This window comes from Oncorhynchus keta, chromosome 30 (assembly GCF_023373465.1).
Source record: "Oncorhynchus keta strain PuntledgeMale-10-30-2019 chromosome 30, Oket_V2, whole genome shotgun sequence".
NCBI classification, from domain to species: domain Eukaryota; kingdom Metazoa; phylum Chordata; class Actinopteri; order Salmoniformes; family Salmonidae; genus Oncorhynchus; species Oncorhynchus keta.
This window is the reverse complement of record NC_068450.1, coordinates 33446688-33465971: the sequence shown is the minus strand read 5'-3', so window position 1 is coordinate 33465971 and position 19284 is coordinate 33446688. Positions and strand designations below refer to the sequence as shown.

At 48.5% G+C, this 19284-nt stretch overlaps 1 protein-coding gene across 3 annotated transcripts in view; it reads right to left on the bottom strand.

Moving 5' to 3' along the window:
* Positions 1 to 19249, bottom strand: part of LOC118372129 (four and a half LIM domains protein 1-like) — a 28462-nt gene extending 9213 nt beyond the window's left edge. Inside the window, exon 1 of one of the 3 annotated variants that reach the window (XM_052488315.1) lies at positions 19091 to 19249. Coding sequence is in view for 1 of the 3 variants with exons in the window: in XM_052488314.1 (XP_052344274.1) it covers positions 475 to 493 (19 nt within the window). In the remaining 2 variants the exon portion in view is untranslated. Of the gene's footprint in view, positions 1 to 474; positions 612 to 11745; positions 11793 to 19090 lie in introns of those variants that run through there. The other 2 variants (XM_052488316.1, XM_052488314.1) reach the window with 2 other exon arrangements.
* Positions 19250 to 19284: the final 35 nt, after the last annotated feature.

Sequence of the window (19284 nt, the reverse complement as noted above, 5' to 3'; positions counted from 1 at the left end):
ACATTAATCCTGCTGTAAATGGCATTGCCTTAAAAAAGGTCAAACTATACCTTTTCTCCCCAAAAACATGTTCAACTTCTTTCTACCTCTATGGACCTTTCTGCTCCCTCTGTTGTGTCACAAGACCTTCGTTTTCTACCTCTATGGACCTTTCTGCTCCCTCTGTTGTGTCACAAGACCTTCGTTTTCTACCTCTATGGACCTTTCTGCTCCCTCTGTTGTGTCACAAGACCTTCGTTTTCTTTCCACCAAAAAAATAAAATCAATAATCAGATAAAGTACTCCAGGTTCCCAAAATGTTTTCAATTCTGACCCACTAAACAAACCCATGTTTCTAACCGAGACCCAAGAGGAACTTCCCACAACCGACCAGTCAGTCTCTGACCGGACTTGAGAAAATCTCCCCAAACCACCACCACTATTCCAGCACTAGGTATCAGTAATGGAATAAAATCATCTATCATAATTATTTACCTGAGAGTCTGTAAGCCATGTTTAGGTCCAGGTAAGAGAGGTAAGGACAGAACCAAGGAACGGAGGAGAGAGTAGCATCCACACAGGGTGATCCACACACCCCACCAAGGTATAGGCTATATATACACCCCCTCTGATCCACGCCCTGAGGCTAACAGCTGCCCCTCACCCCAACACCCCACACCCCCTCACCCACACCCCCTAACCCCACACACAAACCCAACCATGAACCATTCCATTTTAGGATATGCATCAAAAGAATAGAGTGTAGGGGGGTAGGGGTGGGGGAGAGATTCCAAAGCTCTGGAATGAGGACCACGAGGGACAACAGATAGTATAGCCCCACTACCCCTATGATATTTGTTTGTTAGTGTGTAGAATGTGTTTGCAGTACGTGAATGGATTAATATCAAGCACTGAAGCACTGCAACCGACCAGCATGTTGATATCATTACTCAGTGAAAGGCATTGTGCAAACAGGCTGAGTGTCAATCAAACCTTAATTTATGGTTTGTTTATTTAGTAACACTTTATATTACCATAAACACTTAGAACATGGTGGAAGGCTTTATAGGAAATATGAAAAAAATGTGTGTGTGTGTGTGTGTGTGTGTGTGTGTGTGTGTGTGTGTGTGTGTGTGTGTGTGTGTGTGTGTGTGTGTGTGTGTGTGTGTGTGTGTGTGTGTGTGTGTGTGTGTGTGTGTGTGTGTGTGTGTGTGTGTGTGTGTGTGTGTGTGTGTGTGTCGGTACTCCCATAACTCAATGATGTATTCTCAAAACTATGTCCTGAAGCGCTCCCAGCCAAGGTTATTCAAGGCACACGCGGGTAATACATTTTCAAGCACTTTGTTTTTCAGTGTTGAATACGTCTGTGACCTCAGTGGCTCTCAGCAGAAATATTTCATTGAAAGTAGCGAAGATGACATTTGTAACACCAGGGACCATCAACTCGCCTCAGCCGCGGTACGTTTTTCCCTGAGCGGATGGTCTTTGGGTCCGGAACATAATCACTGATCATTTGTAGACTGTAAATTGAACACAAGAATTCCAAACGGATATAACATTTGACTAAAACATCATCATTTCAAATTTTGTGTACGATCGCATACACTGAGTGTACAAAACATTAGGAACACCTGCTCTTTCCATGACATAGACTGACCAGGTGAATCCAGGTGAAAACTACGATCCCTTATTGATGTCACTTGTTAAATCCACTTCAATCAGTGTAGATGAAGGGGAGCAGACAGGTTAAAGAAGGATTTTTAAGCCTTGAGACCATTGCGCCATGGATTGTGTATTTGTGCCATTCAGAGTGTGACTGGGCAAGACAAAAGATTGAAGTGCCTTTGAATGGGGTATGGTAGTAGATGTCTCATGCACCGGTTACAGTGTGTCAAGAACTGCAACGCTGCTGGGTGTTTCATGCTCAACCGTTTCCTGTGTGTATCAAGGACATCCAGCCAACTTGACACAACTGTGGGAAGCATTGGAGTCAACATGGGCCAGCATCCCTGTGGAATGCTTTCGACACCTTGTGAAGTCCATTCCCCGATGAATTGAGGCTGTTCTGAGGGCAAAAGGGGGTGCAACTCAATATTAGGAAGGTGTTCCTAATGTTTTGTCCACTCAGTGTTTATCTCTCTATTATGTGTGAGAAGACCTTGGAACATATTTCCAAAATGAACATTTTGAGATGATTTTCTGGTGTTTTTACAGTCTTTTATGTCCAAAATAAATCAATAAAAACTTGCGGGCCAAATACAATCCCCTGTGGGCTGCCTGTTAGGGAACCCTGCCATAGACAGACAGTACAACAGTATTAACTCACATAAATAAGGTTTGGAGGAGAGGGAGGGGAAGAGAGAGAGAGCGAAATAGAGACAGAACAGAACAGAAAGGTATTGTAGGTAATGACGGAAACTTGGGTGGGGAGGCCAGTAACTGGATTGAACAATCAGGACTCATCATCAAGTCAATGACCTGAGTAAAGAGATCCCCATTATTTATTGTTGCCCTAATGAGTCTACCATGTCTCTGCACTTAAATGACATCCTATCCTCTGCAAAGAGCACTACATTTGACTAGAGCCCTATGGACCATGGTCAAAAGCAGTGCACTATATAGGGAATGGGGTGTCATTGAGGACAAGAACCATATAAACCAGGATAATAAAAACACTAGGCCAGACAGAGGACAACAGATCCAACAGGAAGGAAGAGAAAGCAGTGGATGTTTGTTTAAGGCATCTGGTCGTACTTGCAGATTTGATTTGTCCCATTACTGAGGATCGAACATCATGTTTTTTCATTCATTGCCTGTCTGTTTATATCATCTGTCCCTCAAACTAAACCCACAGAGAAACATTAATGATCAGGCAGCAGCCATGGACACCACATCACACCACTTAAAGCCCCCTGAGGAAGAGTCCCGTCTTCTCTCCTCTGTTGAGTACATATATAGGATCTTCATTTGAGCCAGTTTGCTACAGCAGGAAAATAATCCTGCAGCAACAGGAAATGTGAATTATTTTGTGGATTATAATGAATGGACATTTTTGTAGGGGTTGATGTTTTCGTAACCGAAAATCAAGTCCAAAATGTCCATCTTCAGAAGCCTTTTTAAATCCCAAGCACATTACAAGTTTAACATTTACAGCGTTGCAGGAAATTTCTCCCTCAACTGTTCTGCCTTAATATTATTCGACCATGCTGGTCATTTATGAACATTTGAACATCTTGGCCATGTTCTGTTATAATCTCCACCCGGCACAGCCAGAAGAGGACGGGCCACCCCACATATGCTCTCTCTAATTCTCTCTTTCTTTCTCTCTCTCGGAGGACCTGAGCCCTAGGACCGTGCCCCAGGACTACCTGACATGATAATATAATAATAATAATAATATAATAATATATGCCATTTAGCTGACCCTTTTATCCAAAGCGACTTACAGTCATGTGTGCATGACTCCTTGCTGTCCCCGGTCCACCTGACTGTGCTGCTGCTCCAGTTTCAACTGTTCTGCCTTGTTATTATTCGACCATGCTGGTCATTTATGAACATTTGAACATCTTGGCCATGTTCTGTTATAATCTCCACCCGGCACAGCCAGAAGAGGACTGGCCACCCCACATAGCCTGGTTCCTCTCTAGGTTTCTTCCTAGGTTTTGGCCTTTCTAGGGAGTTTTTCCTAGCCACCGTGCTTCTACACCTGCATTGCTTGCTGTTTGGGGTTTTAGGCTGGGTTTCTGTACAGCACTTTGAGATATCAGCTGATGTACGAAGGGCTATATAAATAAATTTGATTTGACTTGATTTGATCAAATGTAAATCCTACAACTGTACACCCATCCCCCATACCCCCCCCCTTTCTGCCTTGTACAGCCTCCATTAGTTCTTCTCTTCATTTTTCTCTCCCTCTCTCTCCCTCCACCTCTCCCTTCATCTCTCCCTCCACCTCTCCCTTCATCTCTCCCTCCATCTCTCACTTCATCTCTCCCTCCATCTCTCCCATCATCTCTCCCTCCACCTCTCCCTTCATTTCACCCTCCACCTCTCCCATCTCTCCCATCATCTCTCCCTCCATCTCTCCCATCATCTCTCCCTCCACCTCTCCCTTCATCTCTCCATCCATCTCTCCCATAATCTCTCCCTTCATCTCTCCCTCCTTCTCTCCCATCATCTCTCCCTCTGTCTGGAACAGGCAGTTGTTTTGTTGATTAAAGCTTTAAAGCGGTCTATGGTTTAGTACTGTACAACAATATAAATCAGTGTTTGTGTTTTGTGTGTGTGTTTGTGTGTGAATGTGCGTGTGTCCATGCTTATCCATGTGCACATGCCTGTGTGTAATGTTGACAGCGGTGTGACAGGCTCATTTGCAGGTACTGCTGATGAGACTGTGCCTACTACCCTGGTAGACAATAGCAGAGGAACGCACGCCCACCTGCAAGTCCCTTAGGTCCTGCCCTATACAAGACAGAAATAGCACCACACACTCACCCTGGCTCCATCAGCAAAAACAAACCTCACCAGAACCACAAAGAGCTTTTCCAACTACAAGATGTACTTGGTTAGTTAGCCAAAAGCCATACAGACGTGATACATACTGTAGGAAAATGTACTACCTTCAGTTTCCTATCTTTGTAATCTATTGTGTCATGTTGCAGTGTGTCAGCCTGTCCAACAGAGATGGGGACTCTTTAAAGTCTCAATACATTCAGAGTTCTCATGCATGGAAAGCTATTTCCCACACAAATGAGATGTAATGTGTGTTGATGGAGTGTTCCTCACTCTGGGGTGTGGCCTCAATCTCTACTCTCTCTAGGAGAGATCAAAGAGGCTGTTGGGAGGAAATCCTGGCAGCAGTTCTGTAGTGGTGGTGGGGGTGATGGATAATGTGAAAACTCTGTGCATTAACATCACACATCTAACCAGACAGAGTCTTATTGCTCATGTTACCAGGGGGTTTCAACAGGACGCCTGGAGTGGACTTTCTGACCAGAAGCAGGAATAGGGCCCATGCCTCCACAACATAAGACCACCAGAGCCCCGTTCCCTGTGAGACAGACAGATATATCACTGAGGTCCATTGGCAACAGGCATTATTCATCTGGTGTTTGACTTGTCAATTACACATTTACCGACCAACAAATGCCAGCCTCTGATCATGATATAAGAGTTAATGGATGGCTGTTATAGCCCAGACAGAAACAAAAGGACAGGCTTTCCAATGGTTCATTTCTCAGAATGTCCCCTCTGTGTGTCTCTCTGAGTTCTGTTATGACTCAGTCACCATCTGTTCCTGGTCCTGTTCTCTCTGAGTTCTGTTGTGACTCAGTCACCATCTGTTCCTGGTCCCGGGCAGTGGACAGGGTAGTGATAGGGCCATCTTATCTCTGTCAGGGGAGTACTAAAGTATTACTGACTCACCACCACACACAGGGAGACGGTGACACAGCCACGGCACTACTGTACATCAACACACATTACCTAGCAACAACAGACGTGCGGGGAGAGTTGTGAGGTGTAGACTGACAGGGTCAAATATGTGTGATTTCTGAGTGGACACGAGCCTAAAAGGCCATGGCCATTTTGTCAACAAATTGACATTGTCACATCTCACAACAGGACGTGGCACTGACAAAATATCCACAACACTCGATTCAGGAATGACTCCTAGTCGTGCACAGAGGTGTGTGTGTGTGTGTGTGTGTGTGTGTGTGTGTGTGTGTGTGTGTGTGTGTGTCCATCAAGGACAGCAGGGCACCAGAAAGGAGGGGTAGGTGGGGGATTACTGTATGTGTGTCCATCAAGGACAGCAGGGCACCAGAAAGGTGGGGTAGGTGGGGGATTACTGTATGTGTGTCCATCAAGGACAGCAGGGCACCAGAAAGGTGGGGTAGGTGGGGGATTACTGTATGTGTGTCCATCAAGGACAGCAGGGCACCAGAAAGGTGGGGTAGGTGGGGGGGATTACTGTATGTGTGTCCATCAAGGACAGCAGGGCACCAGAAAGGAGGGGGAGGTGGGGGGATTACTGTATGTGTGTCCATCAAGGACAGCAGGGCACCAGAAAGGTGGGGTAGGTGGGGGATTACTGTATGTGTGTCCATCAAGGACAGCAGGGCACCAGAAAGGTGGGGTAGGTGGGGGATTACTGTATGTGTGTCCATCAAGGACAGCAGGGCACCAGAAAGGTGGGGTAGGTGGGGGGGATTACTGTATGTGTGTCCATCAAGGACAGCAGGGCACCAGAAAGGTGGGGTAGGTGGGGGGATTACTGTATGTGTGTCCATCAAGGACAGCAGGGCACCAGAAAGGAGGGGAGGTGGGGGATTACTGTATGTGTGTCCATCAAGGACAGCAGGGCACCAGAAAGGTGGGGGAGGTGGGGGATTACTGTATGTGTGTCCATCAAGGACAGCAGGGCACCAGAAAGGTGGGGGAGGTGGGGGATTACTGTATGTGTGTCCATCAAGGACAGCAGGGCACCAGAAAGGTGGGGGAGGTGGGGGGATTACTGTATGTGTGTCCATCAAGGACAGCAGGGCACCAGAAAGGTGGGGTAGGTGGGGGGATTACTGTATGTGTGTCCATCAAGGACAGCAGGGCACCAGAAAGGTGGGGGAGGTGGGGGGATTACTGTATGTGTGTCCATCAAGGACAGCAGGGCACCAGAAAGGTGGGGGAGGTGGGGGGATTACTGTATGTGTGTCCATCAAGGACAGCAGGGCACCAGAAAGGTGGGGTAGGTGGGGGGATTACTGTATGTGTGTCCATCAAGGACAGCAGGGCACCAGAAAGGTGGGGTAGGTGGGGGGATTACTGTATGTGTGTCCATCAAGGACAGCAGGGCACCAGAAAGGTGGGGTAGGTGGGGGGATTACTGTATGTGTGTCCATCAAGGACAGCAGGGCACCGGAAAGGTGGGGTAGGTGGGGGGATTACTGTATGTGTGTCCATCAAGGACAGCAGGGCACCGGAAAGGTGGGGTAGGTGGGGGGATTACTGTATGTGTGTCCATCAAGGACAGCAGGGCACCGGAAAGGTGGGGTAGGTGGGGGGATTACTGTATGTGTGTCCATCAAGGACAGCAGGGCACCGGAAAGGTGGGGTAGGTGGGGGGATTACTGTATGTGTGTCCATCAAGGACAGCAGGGCACCGGAAAGGTGGGGTAGGTGGGGGGATTACTGTATGTGTGTCCATCAAGGACAGCAGGGCACCGGAAAGGTGGGGGGATTACTGTATGTGTGTCCATCAAGGACAGCAGGGCACCATAAAGGTGGGGTAGGTGGGGGGATTACTGTATGTGTGTCCATCAAGGACAGCAGGGTACCGGAAAGGTGGGGGAGGTGGGGGGATTACTGTATGTGTGTCCATCAAGGACAGCAGGGCACCAGAAAGGTGGGGTAGGTGGGGGGATTACTGTATGTGTGTCCATCAAGGACAGCAGGGCACCGGAAAGGTGGGGTAGGTGGGGGGATTACTGTATGTGTGTCCATCAAGGACAGCAGGGCACCAGAAAGGTGGGGTAGGTGGGGGGATTACTGTATGTGTGTCCATCAAGGACAGCAGGGCACCAGAAAGGTGGGGTAGGTGGGGGGATTACTGTATGTGTGTCCATCAAGGACAGCAGGGCACCAGAAAGGTGGGGTAGGTGGGGGATTACTGTATGTGTGTCCATCAAGGACAGCAGGGCACCTGAAAGGTGGGGTAGGTGGGGGATTACTGTATGTGTGTCCATCAAGGACAGCAGGGCACCAGAAAGGTGGGGTAGGTGGGGGGATTACTGTATGTGTGTCCATCAAGGACAGCAGGGCACCAGAAAGGTGGGGTAGGTGGGGGGATTACTGTATGTGTGTCCATCAAGGACAGCAGGGCACCAGAAAGGTGGGGTAGGTGGGGGATTACTGTATGAGTGTCCATCAAGGACAGCAGGGCACCAGAAAGGTGGGGGAGGTGGGGGATTACTGTATGTGTGTCCATCAAGGACAGCAGGGCACCGGAAAGGTGGGGTAGGTGGGGGATTACTGTATGTGTGTCCATCAAGGACAGCAGGGCACCAGAAAGGAGGGGGAGGTGGGGGATTACTGTATGTGTGTCCATCAAGGACAGCAGGGCACCAGAAAGGTGGGGTAGGTGGGGGATTACTGTATGTGTGTCCATCAAGGACAGCAGGGCACCAGAAAGGTGGGGTAGGTGGGGGATTACTGTATGTGTGTCCATCAAGGACAGCAGGGCACCAGAAAGGTGGGGTAGGTGGGGGATTACTGTATGTGTGTCCATCAAGGACAGCAGGGCACCAGAAAGGTGGGGTAGGTGGGGGATTACTGTATGTGTGTCCATCAAGGACAGCAGGGCACCAGAAAGGTGGGGTAGGTGGGGGGATTACTGTATGTGTGTCCATCAAGGACAGCAGGGCACCAGAAAGGTGGGGTAGGTGGGGGGATTACTGTATGTGTGTCCATCAAGGACAGCAGGGCACCAGAATGGTGGGGGAGGTGGGGGGATTACTGTATGTGTGTCCATCAAGGACAGCAGGGCACCAGAAAGGTGGGGTAGGTGGGGGGATTACTGTATGTGTGTCCATCAAGGACAGCAGGGCACCGGAAAGGTGGGGTAGGTGGGGGGATTACTGTATGTGTGTCCATCAAGGACAGCAGGGCACCAGAAAGGTGGGGTAGGTGGGGGATTACTGTATGTGTGTCCATCAAGGACAGCAGGGCACCAGAAAGGTGGGGGAGGTGGGGGATTACTGTATGTGTGTCCATCAAGGACAGCAGGGCACCAGAAAGGTGGGGGAGGTGGGGGATTACTGTATGTGTGTCCATCAAGGACAGCAGGGCACCAGAAAGGTGGGGGAGGTGGGGGATTACTGTATGTGTGTCCATCAAGGACAGCAGGGCACCAGAAAGGTGGGGTAGGTGGGGGATTACTGTATGTGTGTCCATCAAGGACAGCAGGGCACCAGAAAGGTGGGGGAGGTGGGGGATTACTGTATGTGTGTCCATCAAGGACAGCAGGGCACCAGAAAGGTGGGGTAGGTGGGGGATTACTGTATGTGTGTCCATCAAGGACAGCAGGGCACCAGAAAGGTGGGGTAGGTGGGGGATTACTGTATGTGTGTCCATCAAGGACAGCAGGGCACCGGAAAGGTGGGGTAGGTGGGGGATTACTGTATGTGTGTCCATCAAGGACAGCAGGGCACCGGAAAGGTGGGGTAGGTGGGGGGGATTACTGTATGTGTGTCCATCAAGGACAGCAGGGCACCGGAAAGGTGGGGTAGGTGGGGGATTACTGTATGTGTGTCCATCAAGGACAGCAGGGCACCGGAAAGGTGGGGTAGGTGGGGGATTACTGTATGTGTGTCCATCAAGGACAGCAGGGCACCGGAAAGGTGGGGTAGGTGGGGGATTACTGTATGTGTGTCCATCAAGGACAGCAGGGCACCGGAAAGGTGGGGGGTGGGGGATTACTGTATGTGTGTCCATCAAGGACAGCAGGGCACCATAAAGGTGGGGTAGGTGGGGGATTACTGTATGTGTGTCCATCAAGGACAGCAGGGCACCGGAAAGGTGGGGAGGTGGGGGGATTACTGTATGTGTGTCCATCAAGGACAGCAGGGCACCAGAAAGGTGGGGTAGGTGGGGGATTACTGTATGTGTGTCCATCAAGGACAGCAGGGCACCGGAAAGGTGGGGTAGGTGGGGGATTACTGTATGTGTGTCCATCAAGGACAGCAGGGCACCAGAAAGGTGGGGTAGGTGGGGGGGATTACTGTATGTGTGTCCATCAAGGACAGCAGGGCACCAGAAAGGTGGGGTAGGTGGGGGATTACTGTATGTGTGTCCATCAAGGACAGCAGGGCACCAGAAAGGTGGGGTAGGTGGGGGATTACTGTATGTGTGTCCATCAAGGACAGCAGGGCACCTGAAAGGTGGGGTAGGTGGGGGATTACTGTATGTGTGTCCATCAAGGACAGCAGGGCACCAGAAAGGTGGGGTAGGTGGGGGGATTACTGTATGTGTGTCCATCAAGGACAGCAGGGCACCAGAAAGGTGGGGTAGGTGGGGGATTACTGTATGTGTGTCCATCAAGGACAGCAGGGCACCAGAAAGGTGGGGTAGGTGGGGGATTACTGTATGAGTGTCCATCAAGGACAGCAGGGCACCAGAAAGGTGGGGGAGGTGGGGGATTACTGTATGTGTGTCCATCAAGGACAGCAGGGCACCAGAAAGGTGGGGTAGGTGGGGGATTACTGTATGTGTGTCCATCAAGGACAGCAGGGCACCAGAAAGGTGGGGTAGGTGGGGGGATTACTGTATGTGTGTCCATCAAGGACAGCAGGGCACCAGAAAGGTGGGGTAGGTGGGGGATTACTGTATGTGTGTCCATCAAGGACAGCAGGGCACCAGAAAGGTGGGGTAGGTGGGGGATTACTGTATGTGTGTCCATCAAGGACAGCAGGGCACCAGAAAGGTGGGGGAGGTGGGGGATTACTGTATGTGTGTCCATCAAGGACAGCAGGGCACCAGAAAGGTGGGGTAGGTGGGGGATTACTGTATGTGTGTCCATCAAGGACAGCAGGGCACCAGAAAGGTGGGGTAGGTGGGGGATTACTGTATGTGTGTCCATCAAGGACAGCAGGGCACCAGAAAGGTGGGGTAGGTGGGGGATTACTGTATGTGTGTCCATCAAGGACAGCAGGGCACCAGAAAGGTGGGGTAGGTGGGGGATTACTGTATGTGTGTCCATCAAGGACAGCAGGGCACCAGAAAGGTGGGGTAGGTGGGGGATTACTGTATGTGTGTCCATCAAGGACAGCAGGGCACCAGAAAGGTGGGGTAGGTGGGGGATTACTGTATGTGTGTCCATCAAGGACAGCAGGGCACCAGAAAGGTGGGGTAGGTGGGGGATTACTGTATGTGTGTCCATCAAGGACAGCAGGGCACCAGAAAGGTGGGGTAGGTGGGGGGATTACTGTATGTGTGTCCATCAAGGACAGCAGGGCACCAGAAATGTGGGGGAGGTGGGGGGATTACTGTATGTGTGTCCATCAAGGACAGCAGGGCACCAGAAATGTGGGGTAGGTGGGGGATTACTGTATGTGTGTCCATCAAGGACAGCAGGGCACCAGAAAGGTGGGGGAGGTGGGGGGATTACTGTATGTGTGTCCATCAAGGACAGCAGGGCACCAGAAAGGTGGGGTAGGTGGGGGATTACTGTATGTGTGTCCATCAAGGACAGCAGGGCACCAGAAAGGTGGGGTAGGTGGGGGGATTACTGTATGTGTGTCCATCAAGGACAGCAGGGCACCAGAAAGGTGGGGGGATTACTGTATGTGTGTCCTTTTCCATTCAACAGCATCCAAACTTCTTCTCCCATGATGCAGAATTCAGACACACACACTCATTGATTAAGACTTCACGGTGGGCAGGCCAACACTTCAGGCTCCCTTTGCTTCTGCATGACTCACAGATCTCTGGAACTCTGCAAAGGTCAACTGCTCCAATAGCTCAGTCTGCTCGGTTGATGGGGATGGAGAAGTCTGTCCACAATATATGTCAAGTTGACAAGATAGGATCAGTAGGACAATGGAAAGAGCATGTAAAGAATGGACATCTCTACCTAGGACTTCACCCCCCCACCTGTTGAATAGGTGTGGCTTTCCACTGGATGTCATAAGGTGAATGCACCAATTTGTAAGTCCTCTGGATAAGGCCTGCTAAATGACTTAAATGTAAATGAAATGTAAAGAAGGACAGACTCACTTGTTGAATAGGTGTGAGTTTCCCTCTGACTTCATCCGTCCTTATAGGCCAGCAGAACACACTTCAAAAGCGGTGAGACCCCAAGATGCAGAATATGGTTACATTCACAGTCATGGGACGGATAAGTATGATTACATCAGTTTAGGGTTTGAAGAGGGACACACGGCTAATGGGAAAGAGGGAGATCTGGTCTGGGAGAGGGTTATGAGCTCTCTCTTTCTCTACCTCTTTACCTCTCTCCCTCTCCCTCTATCTCTCTATCTCTCTCTCTATCTCTCTCTACCTCTCTCTCTTAATTCAATTCAATTCAATTTAAGGGGCTTTATTGGCTTGGGAAACATATGTTTACACTGCCATAGCAAGTGAAATAGATAATAAACAAAAGTGAAATAAACAGCAAAAATGTACAGTCAACATTACACTCACAAAGAATAAAGACATTTCAAATGTCATATTATATATATACAGTGTTGTCACAATGTGGAAATAGTTCAAGTACACAAGATAAAATAAATAAACATAAATATGGGTTGTATTTATAATGGTGTTTGTTCTTCACTGGTTGCCCTTTTCTCGTGGCAACAGGTCATAAATCTTGCTGCTGTGATGGCACACTGTGGTATTTCACCCAGTAGATATCAATTCAAAGTTTATTCGTCACGTGCGCCGAATACTTACAGTGAAATGCTTACTTACAGGCTCTAACCAATAGTGCAAAAAAGGTGTTAGGTGAACAATAGGTAAGTAAGGAAATAAAAACAACAGTAAAAAGACAGTGAAAAATAACAGTAGCGAGGCTATAAAAGTAGCGAGGCAATAAAAGTAGCGAGGCTATAAAAGTAGCGAGGCTACATACAGACACCGGTTAGTTGGGAGTTTATCAAAATTACATTTGTTATTTAATTCTTTCTGGGTCTGTGTAATCTGAGGGAAATATGTCTCTCTAATATGATCATACATTGGGCAGGAGGTTAGGAAGTGCAGCTCAGTTTCCACCCCATTTTGTGGGCAGTGTGCACATAGCCTGTCTTCTCTTGAGAGCCATGTCTGCCTACGGCGGCCTTTCTGAATAGCAAGGCTATGCTGACTGAGTCTGTACATAGTCGAAGCTTTCCTTAATTTTGGGTGAGTCACGGTGGTCAGGTATTCTGCCACTGTGTACTCTCTGTTTAGAAACAAATAGCATTCTAGTTTGCTCACTTTTTTTGTTAATTCTTTCCAATGTGTCAAGTAATGATCTTTTTATTTTCTCATGATTTGGTTGGGTCTAATGGTGTTCCTTGTCCAGTAACTGTTGTGGGCCATACAGGAAACACAAGGTCCTCCAGTAACTGATGTGGGCCATACAGGAAACACAAGGCCCTCCAGTAACTGATGTGGGCCATACAGGAAACACAAGGCCCTCCAGTAACTGATGTGGGCCATACAGGAAGCACAAGGCCCTCCAGCAGGAAACACAAGGTCCTCCAGTAACTGATGTGGGCCATACAGGAAACACAAGGTCCTCCAGTAACTGATGTGGGCCATACAGGAAACACAAGGCCCTCCAGTAACTGATGTGGGCCATACAGGAAACACAAGGCCCTCCAGTAACTGATGTGGGCCATACAGGAAACACAAGGCCCTCCAGTAACTGATGTGGGCCATACAGGAAACACAAGGCCCTCCAGCAGGAAACACAAGGCCCTCCAGTAACTGATGTGGGCCATACAGGTAACACAAGGTCCTCCAGTAACTGATGTGGGCCATACAGGAAACACAAGGCCCTCCAGTAACTGATGTGGGCCATACAGGAAACACAAGGCCCTCCAGTAACTGATGTGGGCCATACAGGAAACACAAGGTCCTCCAGTAAATGATGTGGTCCATACAGGAAACACAATGCATTCCAGTAACTGATGTGGGCCATACAGGAAACACAAGGCCCTCCAGCAGGAAACACAAGGCCCTCCAGTAACTGATGTGGGCCATACAGGTAACACAAGGTCCTCCAGTAACTGATGTGGGCCATACAGGAAACACAAGGCCCTCCAGTAACTGATGTGGGCCATACAGGAAACACAAGGCCCTCCAGCAGGAAACACAAGGTCCTCCAGTAACTGATGTGGGCCATACAGGAAACACAAGGCCCTCCAGTAACTGATGTGGGCCATACAGGAAACACAAGGTCCTCCAGTAAATGATGTGGGCCATACAGGAAACACAAGGCCCTCCAGTAACTGATGTGGGCCATACAGGAAACAAGAGGCCCTCCAATAACTGATGTGGGCCATATAGGAAACACAAGGCCCTCCAGCAGGAAACACAAGGTCCTCTAGTAACTGATGTGGGCCATACAGGAAACACAAGGCCCTCCAGTAACTGATGTGGGCCATACAGGAAACACAAGGTCCTCCAGTAAATTATGTGGTCCATACAGGAAACACAAGGCACTCCAGCAGGAAACACAAGGCCCTCCAGTAACTGATGTGGGCCATACAGGAAACACAAGGTCCTCCAGTAACTGATGTGGGCCATACAGGAAACACAAGGCCCTCCAGTAACTGATGTGGGCCATACAGGAAACACAAGGCCCTCCAGTAACTGATGTGGGCCATACAGGAAACACAAGGTCCTCCAGTAAATGATGTGGTCCATACAGGAAACACAATGCACTCCAGTAACTGATGTGGGCCATACAGGAAACACAAGGCCCTCCAGTAACTGATGTGGGCCATACAGGAAACACAAGGTCCTCCAGTAACTGATGTGGGCCATACAGGAAACACAAGGCCCTCCAGTAACTGATGTGGGCCATACAGGAAACACAAGGCCCTCCAGTAACTGATGTGGGCCATACAGGAAACACAAGGTCCTCCAGTAACTGATGTGGGCCATACAGGAAACACAAGGCCCTCCAGTAACTGATGTGGGCCATATAGGAAACATACAGGAAACACAAGGTCCTCCAGTAACTGATGTGGGCCATACAGGAAACACAAGGCCCTCCAGTAACTGATGTGGGCCATACAGGAAACACAAGGCCCTCCAGTAACTGATGTGGGCACAAGGCACTCCACAGGAAACACAAGGTCCTCCAGTAACTGATGTGGGCCATGAAACACAAGGTCCTACAGTAACTGATGTGGGCCATACAGGAAACACAAGGTCCTGTAGTAACTGATGTGGGGGAAACATACAGGAAACACAAGGTCCTGCAGTAACTGATGTGGGGCATACAGGAAACACAAGGCCCTCCAGTAACTGATGTGGGCCAGTAAATTATGTGGTCAGGAAACACAAGGCCCTCCAGTAACTGATGTGGGCCATACAGGAAACACAAGGCCCTCCAGTAACTGATGTGGGCCATACAGGAAACACAAGGCCCTCTATAACTGATGTGGGCCATACAGGAAACACAAGGCCCTCCAGTAACTGATGTGAAACACAAGGTCCTCCAGTAAATTATGTGGTCCATACAGGAAACACAATGCACTCCAGTAACTGATGTGGGCCATACAGGAAACACAAGGCCCTCCAGTAACTGATGTGGGCCATACAGGAAACACAAGGCCCTCCAGTAACTGATGTGGGCCATACAGGAAACACAAGGTCCTCCAGTAACTGATGTGGGCCATACAGGAAACACAAGGCCCTCCAGTAACTGATGTGGGCCATACAGGAAACACAAGGCCCCCCAGTAACTGATGTGGTCCATACAGGAAACACAAGGTCCTGCAGTAACTGATGTGGGGCATACAGGAAACACAAGGCCCTCCAGTAACTGATGTGAGCCATACAGGAAACACAAGGCCCTCCAGTAACTGATGTGGGCCATACAGGAAACACAAGGCCCTCCAGTAACTTATGTGGGCCATACAGGAAACACAAGGCCCTCCAATAACTGATGTGGGCCATATAGGAAACACAAGGCCCTCCAGCAGGAAACACAAGGTCCTCTAGTAACTGATGTGGGCCATACAGGAAACACAAGGCCCTCCAGTAACTGATGTGGGCCATACAGGAAACACAAGGTCCTCCAGTAACTGATGTGGGCCATACAGGAAACACAAGGCCCTCCAGTAACTGATGTGGTCCATACAGGAAACACAATGCCCTCCAGTAACTGATGTGGGCCATACAGGAAACACAAGGTCCTCCAGTAACTGATGTGGGCCATACAGGAAACACAAGGCCCTCCAGAAACTGATGTGGGCCATACAGGAAACACAAGGCCCTCCAGTAACTGATGTGGGCCATACAGGAAACACAAGGTCCTCCAGTAACTGATGTGGGGCATACAGGAAACACAAGGCCCTCCAGTAACTGATGTGGGCCATACAGGAAACACAAGGCCCTCCAGCAGGAAACACAAGGTCCACCAGTAACTGATGTGGGCCATACAGGAAACACAAGGCCCTCCAGTAACTGATGTGGGCCATACAGGAAACACAAGGCCCTCCAGCAGGAAACACAAGGTCCTCTAGTAACTGATGTGGGCCATACAGGAAACACAAGGCCCTCCAGTAACTGATGTGGGCCATACAGGAAACACAAGGTCCTCCAGTAAATTATGTGGTCCATACAGGAAACACAATGCACTCCAGTAACTGATGTGGGCCATACAGGAAACACAAGGCCCTCCAGTAACTGATGTGGTCCATACAGGAAACACAAGGTCCTCCAGTAACTGATGTGGGCCATACAGGAAACACAAGGTCCTCCAGTAACTGATGTGGGCCATACAGGAAACACAAGGCCCTCCAGAAACTGATGTGGGCCATACAGGAAACACAAGGCCCTCCAGTAACTGATGTGGTCCATACAGGAAACACAAGGTCCTCCAGTAACTGATGTGGGCCATACAGGAAACACAAGGCCCTCCAGTAACTGATGTGGGCCATACAGGAAACACAAGGCCCTCCAGTAACTGATGTGGGCCATACAGGAAACACAAGGCCCTCCAGTAACTGATGTGGGCCATACAGGAAACACAAGGCCCTCCAATAACTGATGTGGGCCATATAGGAAACACAAGGCCCTCCAGCAGGAAACACAAGGTCCTCTAGTAACTGATGTGGGCCATACAGGAAACACAAGGCCCTCCAGTAACTGATGTGGGCCATACAGGAAACACAAGGTCCTCCAGTAACTGATGTGGGCCATACAGGAAACACAAGGCCCTCCAGTAACTGATGTGGGCCATACAGGAAACACAAGGCCCTCCAGTAACTGATGTGGGCCATACAGGAAACACAAGGTCCTCCAGTAACTGATGTGGGGCATACAGGAAACACAAGGCCCTCCAGTAACTGATGTGGGCCATACAGGAAACACAAGGCCCTCCAGCAGGAAACACAAGGTCCACCAGTAACTGATGTGGGCCATACAGGAAACACAAGGCCCTCCAGTAACTGATGTGGGCCATACAGGAAACACAAGGTCCTCCAGTAAATTATGTGGTCCATACAGGAAACACAAGGCACTGCAGTAACTGATGTGGGCCATACAGGAAACACAAGGCCCTCCAGTAACTGATGTGGGCCATACAGGAAACACAAGGTCCTCCAGTAACTGATGTGGGCCATACAGGAAACACAAGGCCCTCCAGTAACTGATGTGGGCCATACAGGAAACACAAGGTCCTCCAGTAAATTATGTGGTCCATACAGGAAACACAAGGCACTGCAGTAACTGATGTGGGCCATACAGGAAACACAAGGCCCTCCAGTAACTGATGTGGGCCATACAGGAAACACAAGGCCCTCCAGTAACTGATGTGGTCCATACAGGAAACACAAGGTCCTCCAGTAACTGATGTGGGCCATACAGGAAACACAAGGCCCTCCAGTAACTGATGTGGGCCATACAGGAAACACAATGTCCTCCAGTAACTGAGCCCACTGATCTAACATGTCACAATGTGTTCCAATGGGCATCCTGTCTGTGGACATTGGGTCCTGCTGCTATTGCTGGTGTGTCAGGCTTATGCGACTGGTTGATAAGACTAAACTTTGCATGAACAAATTCTTCATGAAGGCACAAATGCTCACTTTACAAACAAATGGAACTTTGTCAATCAGTCTGATTAGAAACAGGAAACACAAGGCCCTCCAGCAGGAAACACAAGGCCCTCCAGTAAAGTATCATATAATTTATCTACCATATTCTGAAAAGCTATGGGCACTAAACCCAATCCAATGATACTGTGTTCTGAGGCTGCTGCTGCTGGGAGAAAATGACATCATACATTTGACTTGGCAGCTGGCCAAACCAGTAAAGTGTAGCAGGGCTGAGGGCAACTTATTGTACTGTGTGTTTCCTATAGGGGTTTTGGGCTGACCTTGAATAAATAAAGGTGAAATAAACATTTAAAGAACCCACGGGGGGAAAGTAGGCTACTATTATGATGGTATTGTTGAGCACTGATGCTTTTGACATGGGCTCAGGGCCCTATTCAATTAAAACGGGTTTAATTTCAACTACAGGATATGTCCAAAACAGCATTATTTGCAGTCCAGTTTCTTTTTGTGTCCCATTGTAAACAGTACTTTGCCTGAGGTAGACAAATGCTGCTTTTGACTTATGCAAGAAACCTGGTTTCAGGGTTTGATTGAATATTTGACATCATGCATGTACCGAACCTAATAATCTGTCTATAAAAACAAGTTTTTCAGTGAATCATTTTTCCTTATGTCAGTAAAACTATGAAACTTGGAATAACAATCATTAGTAAATCTAATTTACTAAACTGCTCATGCCAGACCATTAAAATCTGGCCACATGGGCTACAGTAAATTACCAAGTCACACACTCCCCATATGCATATAGACACTTAGAAATCCTTGGTTTCATCTGAAATGTGAAAATCTTTACATTTTTGGTCAGCAAAATGTATTGCAGCAGCTACTTTACAAATACTACTTGTGATGAATGATTGCCAATAGGCTCAAATTCACTACGAATAAATAACAGCACATACCTCCAGGGAAGGGAAATGACTTTATATCACTGACTATTAAAATTCCAGCCCTCCTTATCAGACCTCTTAAATTGCTTCACGGCTATGCTGCCCACTACAAGGAATTTGATTCTGTAAACCAGCATTCAATGACCAAAATGCACATGCACATTGTGTCTAATGTTTTTTGCATGGACCCACAACCAAAATGTTACAAAATTCAAGCATTTACTTATGTCATAGACAACCGGAGTAAATAAATATGTTATAACAAAAAAAGTTTACCTTTTACGCACAACAGTCGTTCCACTGAACAGTCAAAGAAAACTTTATTCAACCATTATAACATATTTTCACTAGGTTTTAGATTGTTTTTTACTTCTCAAAATATGGCATTTAACTCACCTATCTCCGCACGGATGCGTCCTACTGCAAGGTTTTTAGCGTGGATATACCAGACGCTCCTTAAAAGCGAGTGGAGCTCAGAAAAAAAAACTGCAGGATATGATCCAAACCTCTCCGTTCATATCAACAATGACCTCAGCCAGGAATTTACAAGCTGTAGCTAATAGGTTCTCACTGGCTAACACCGGAATACT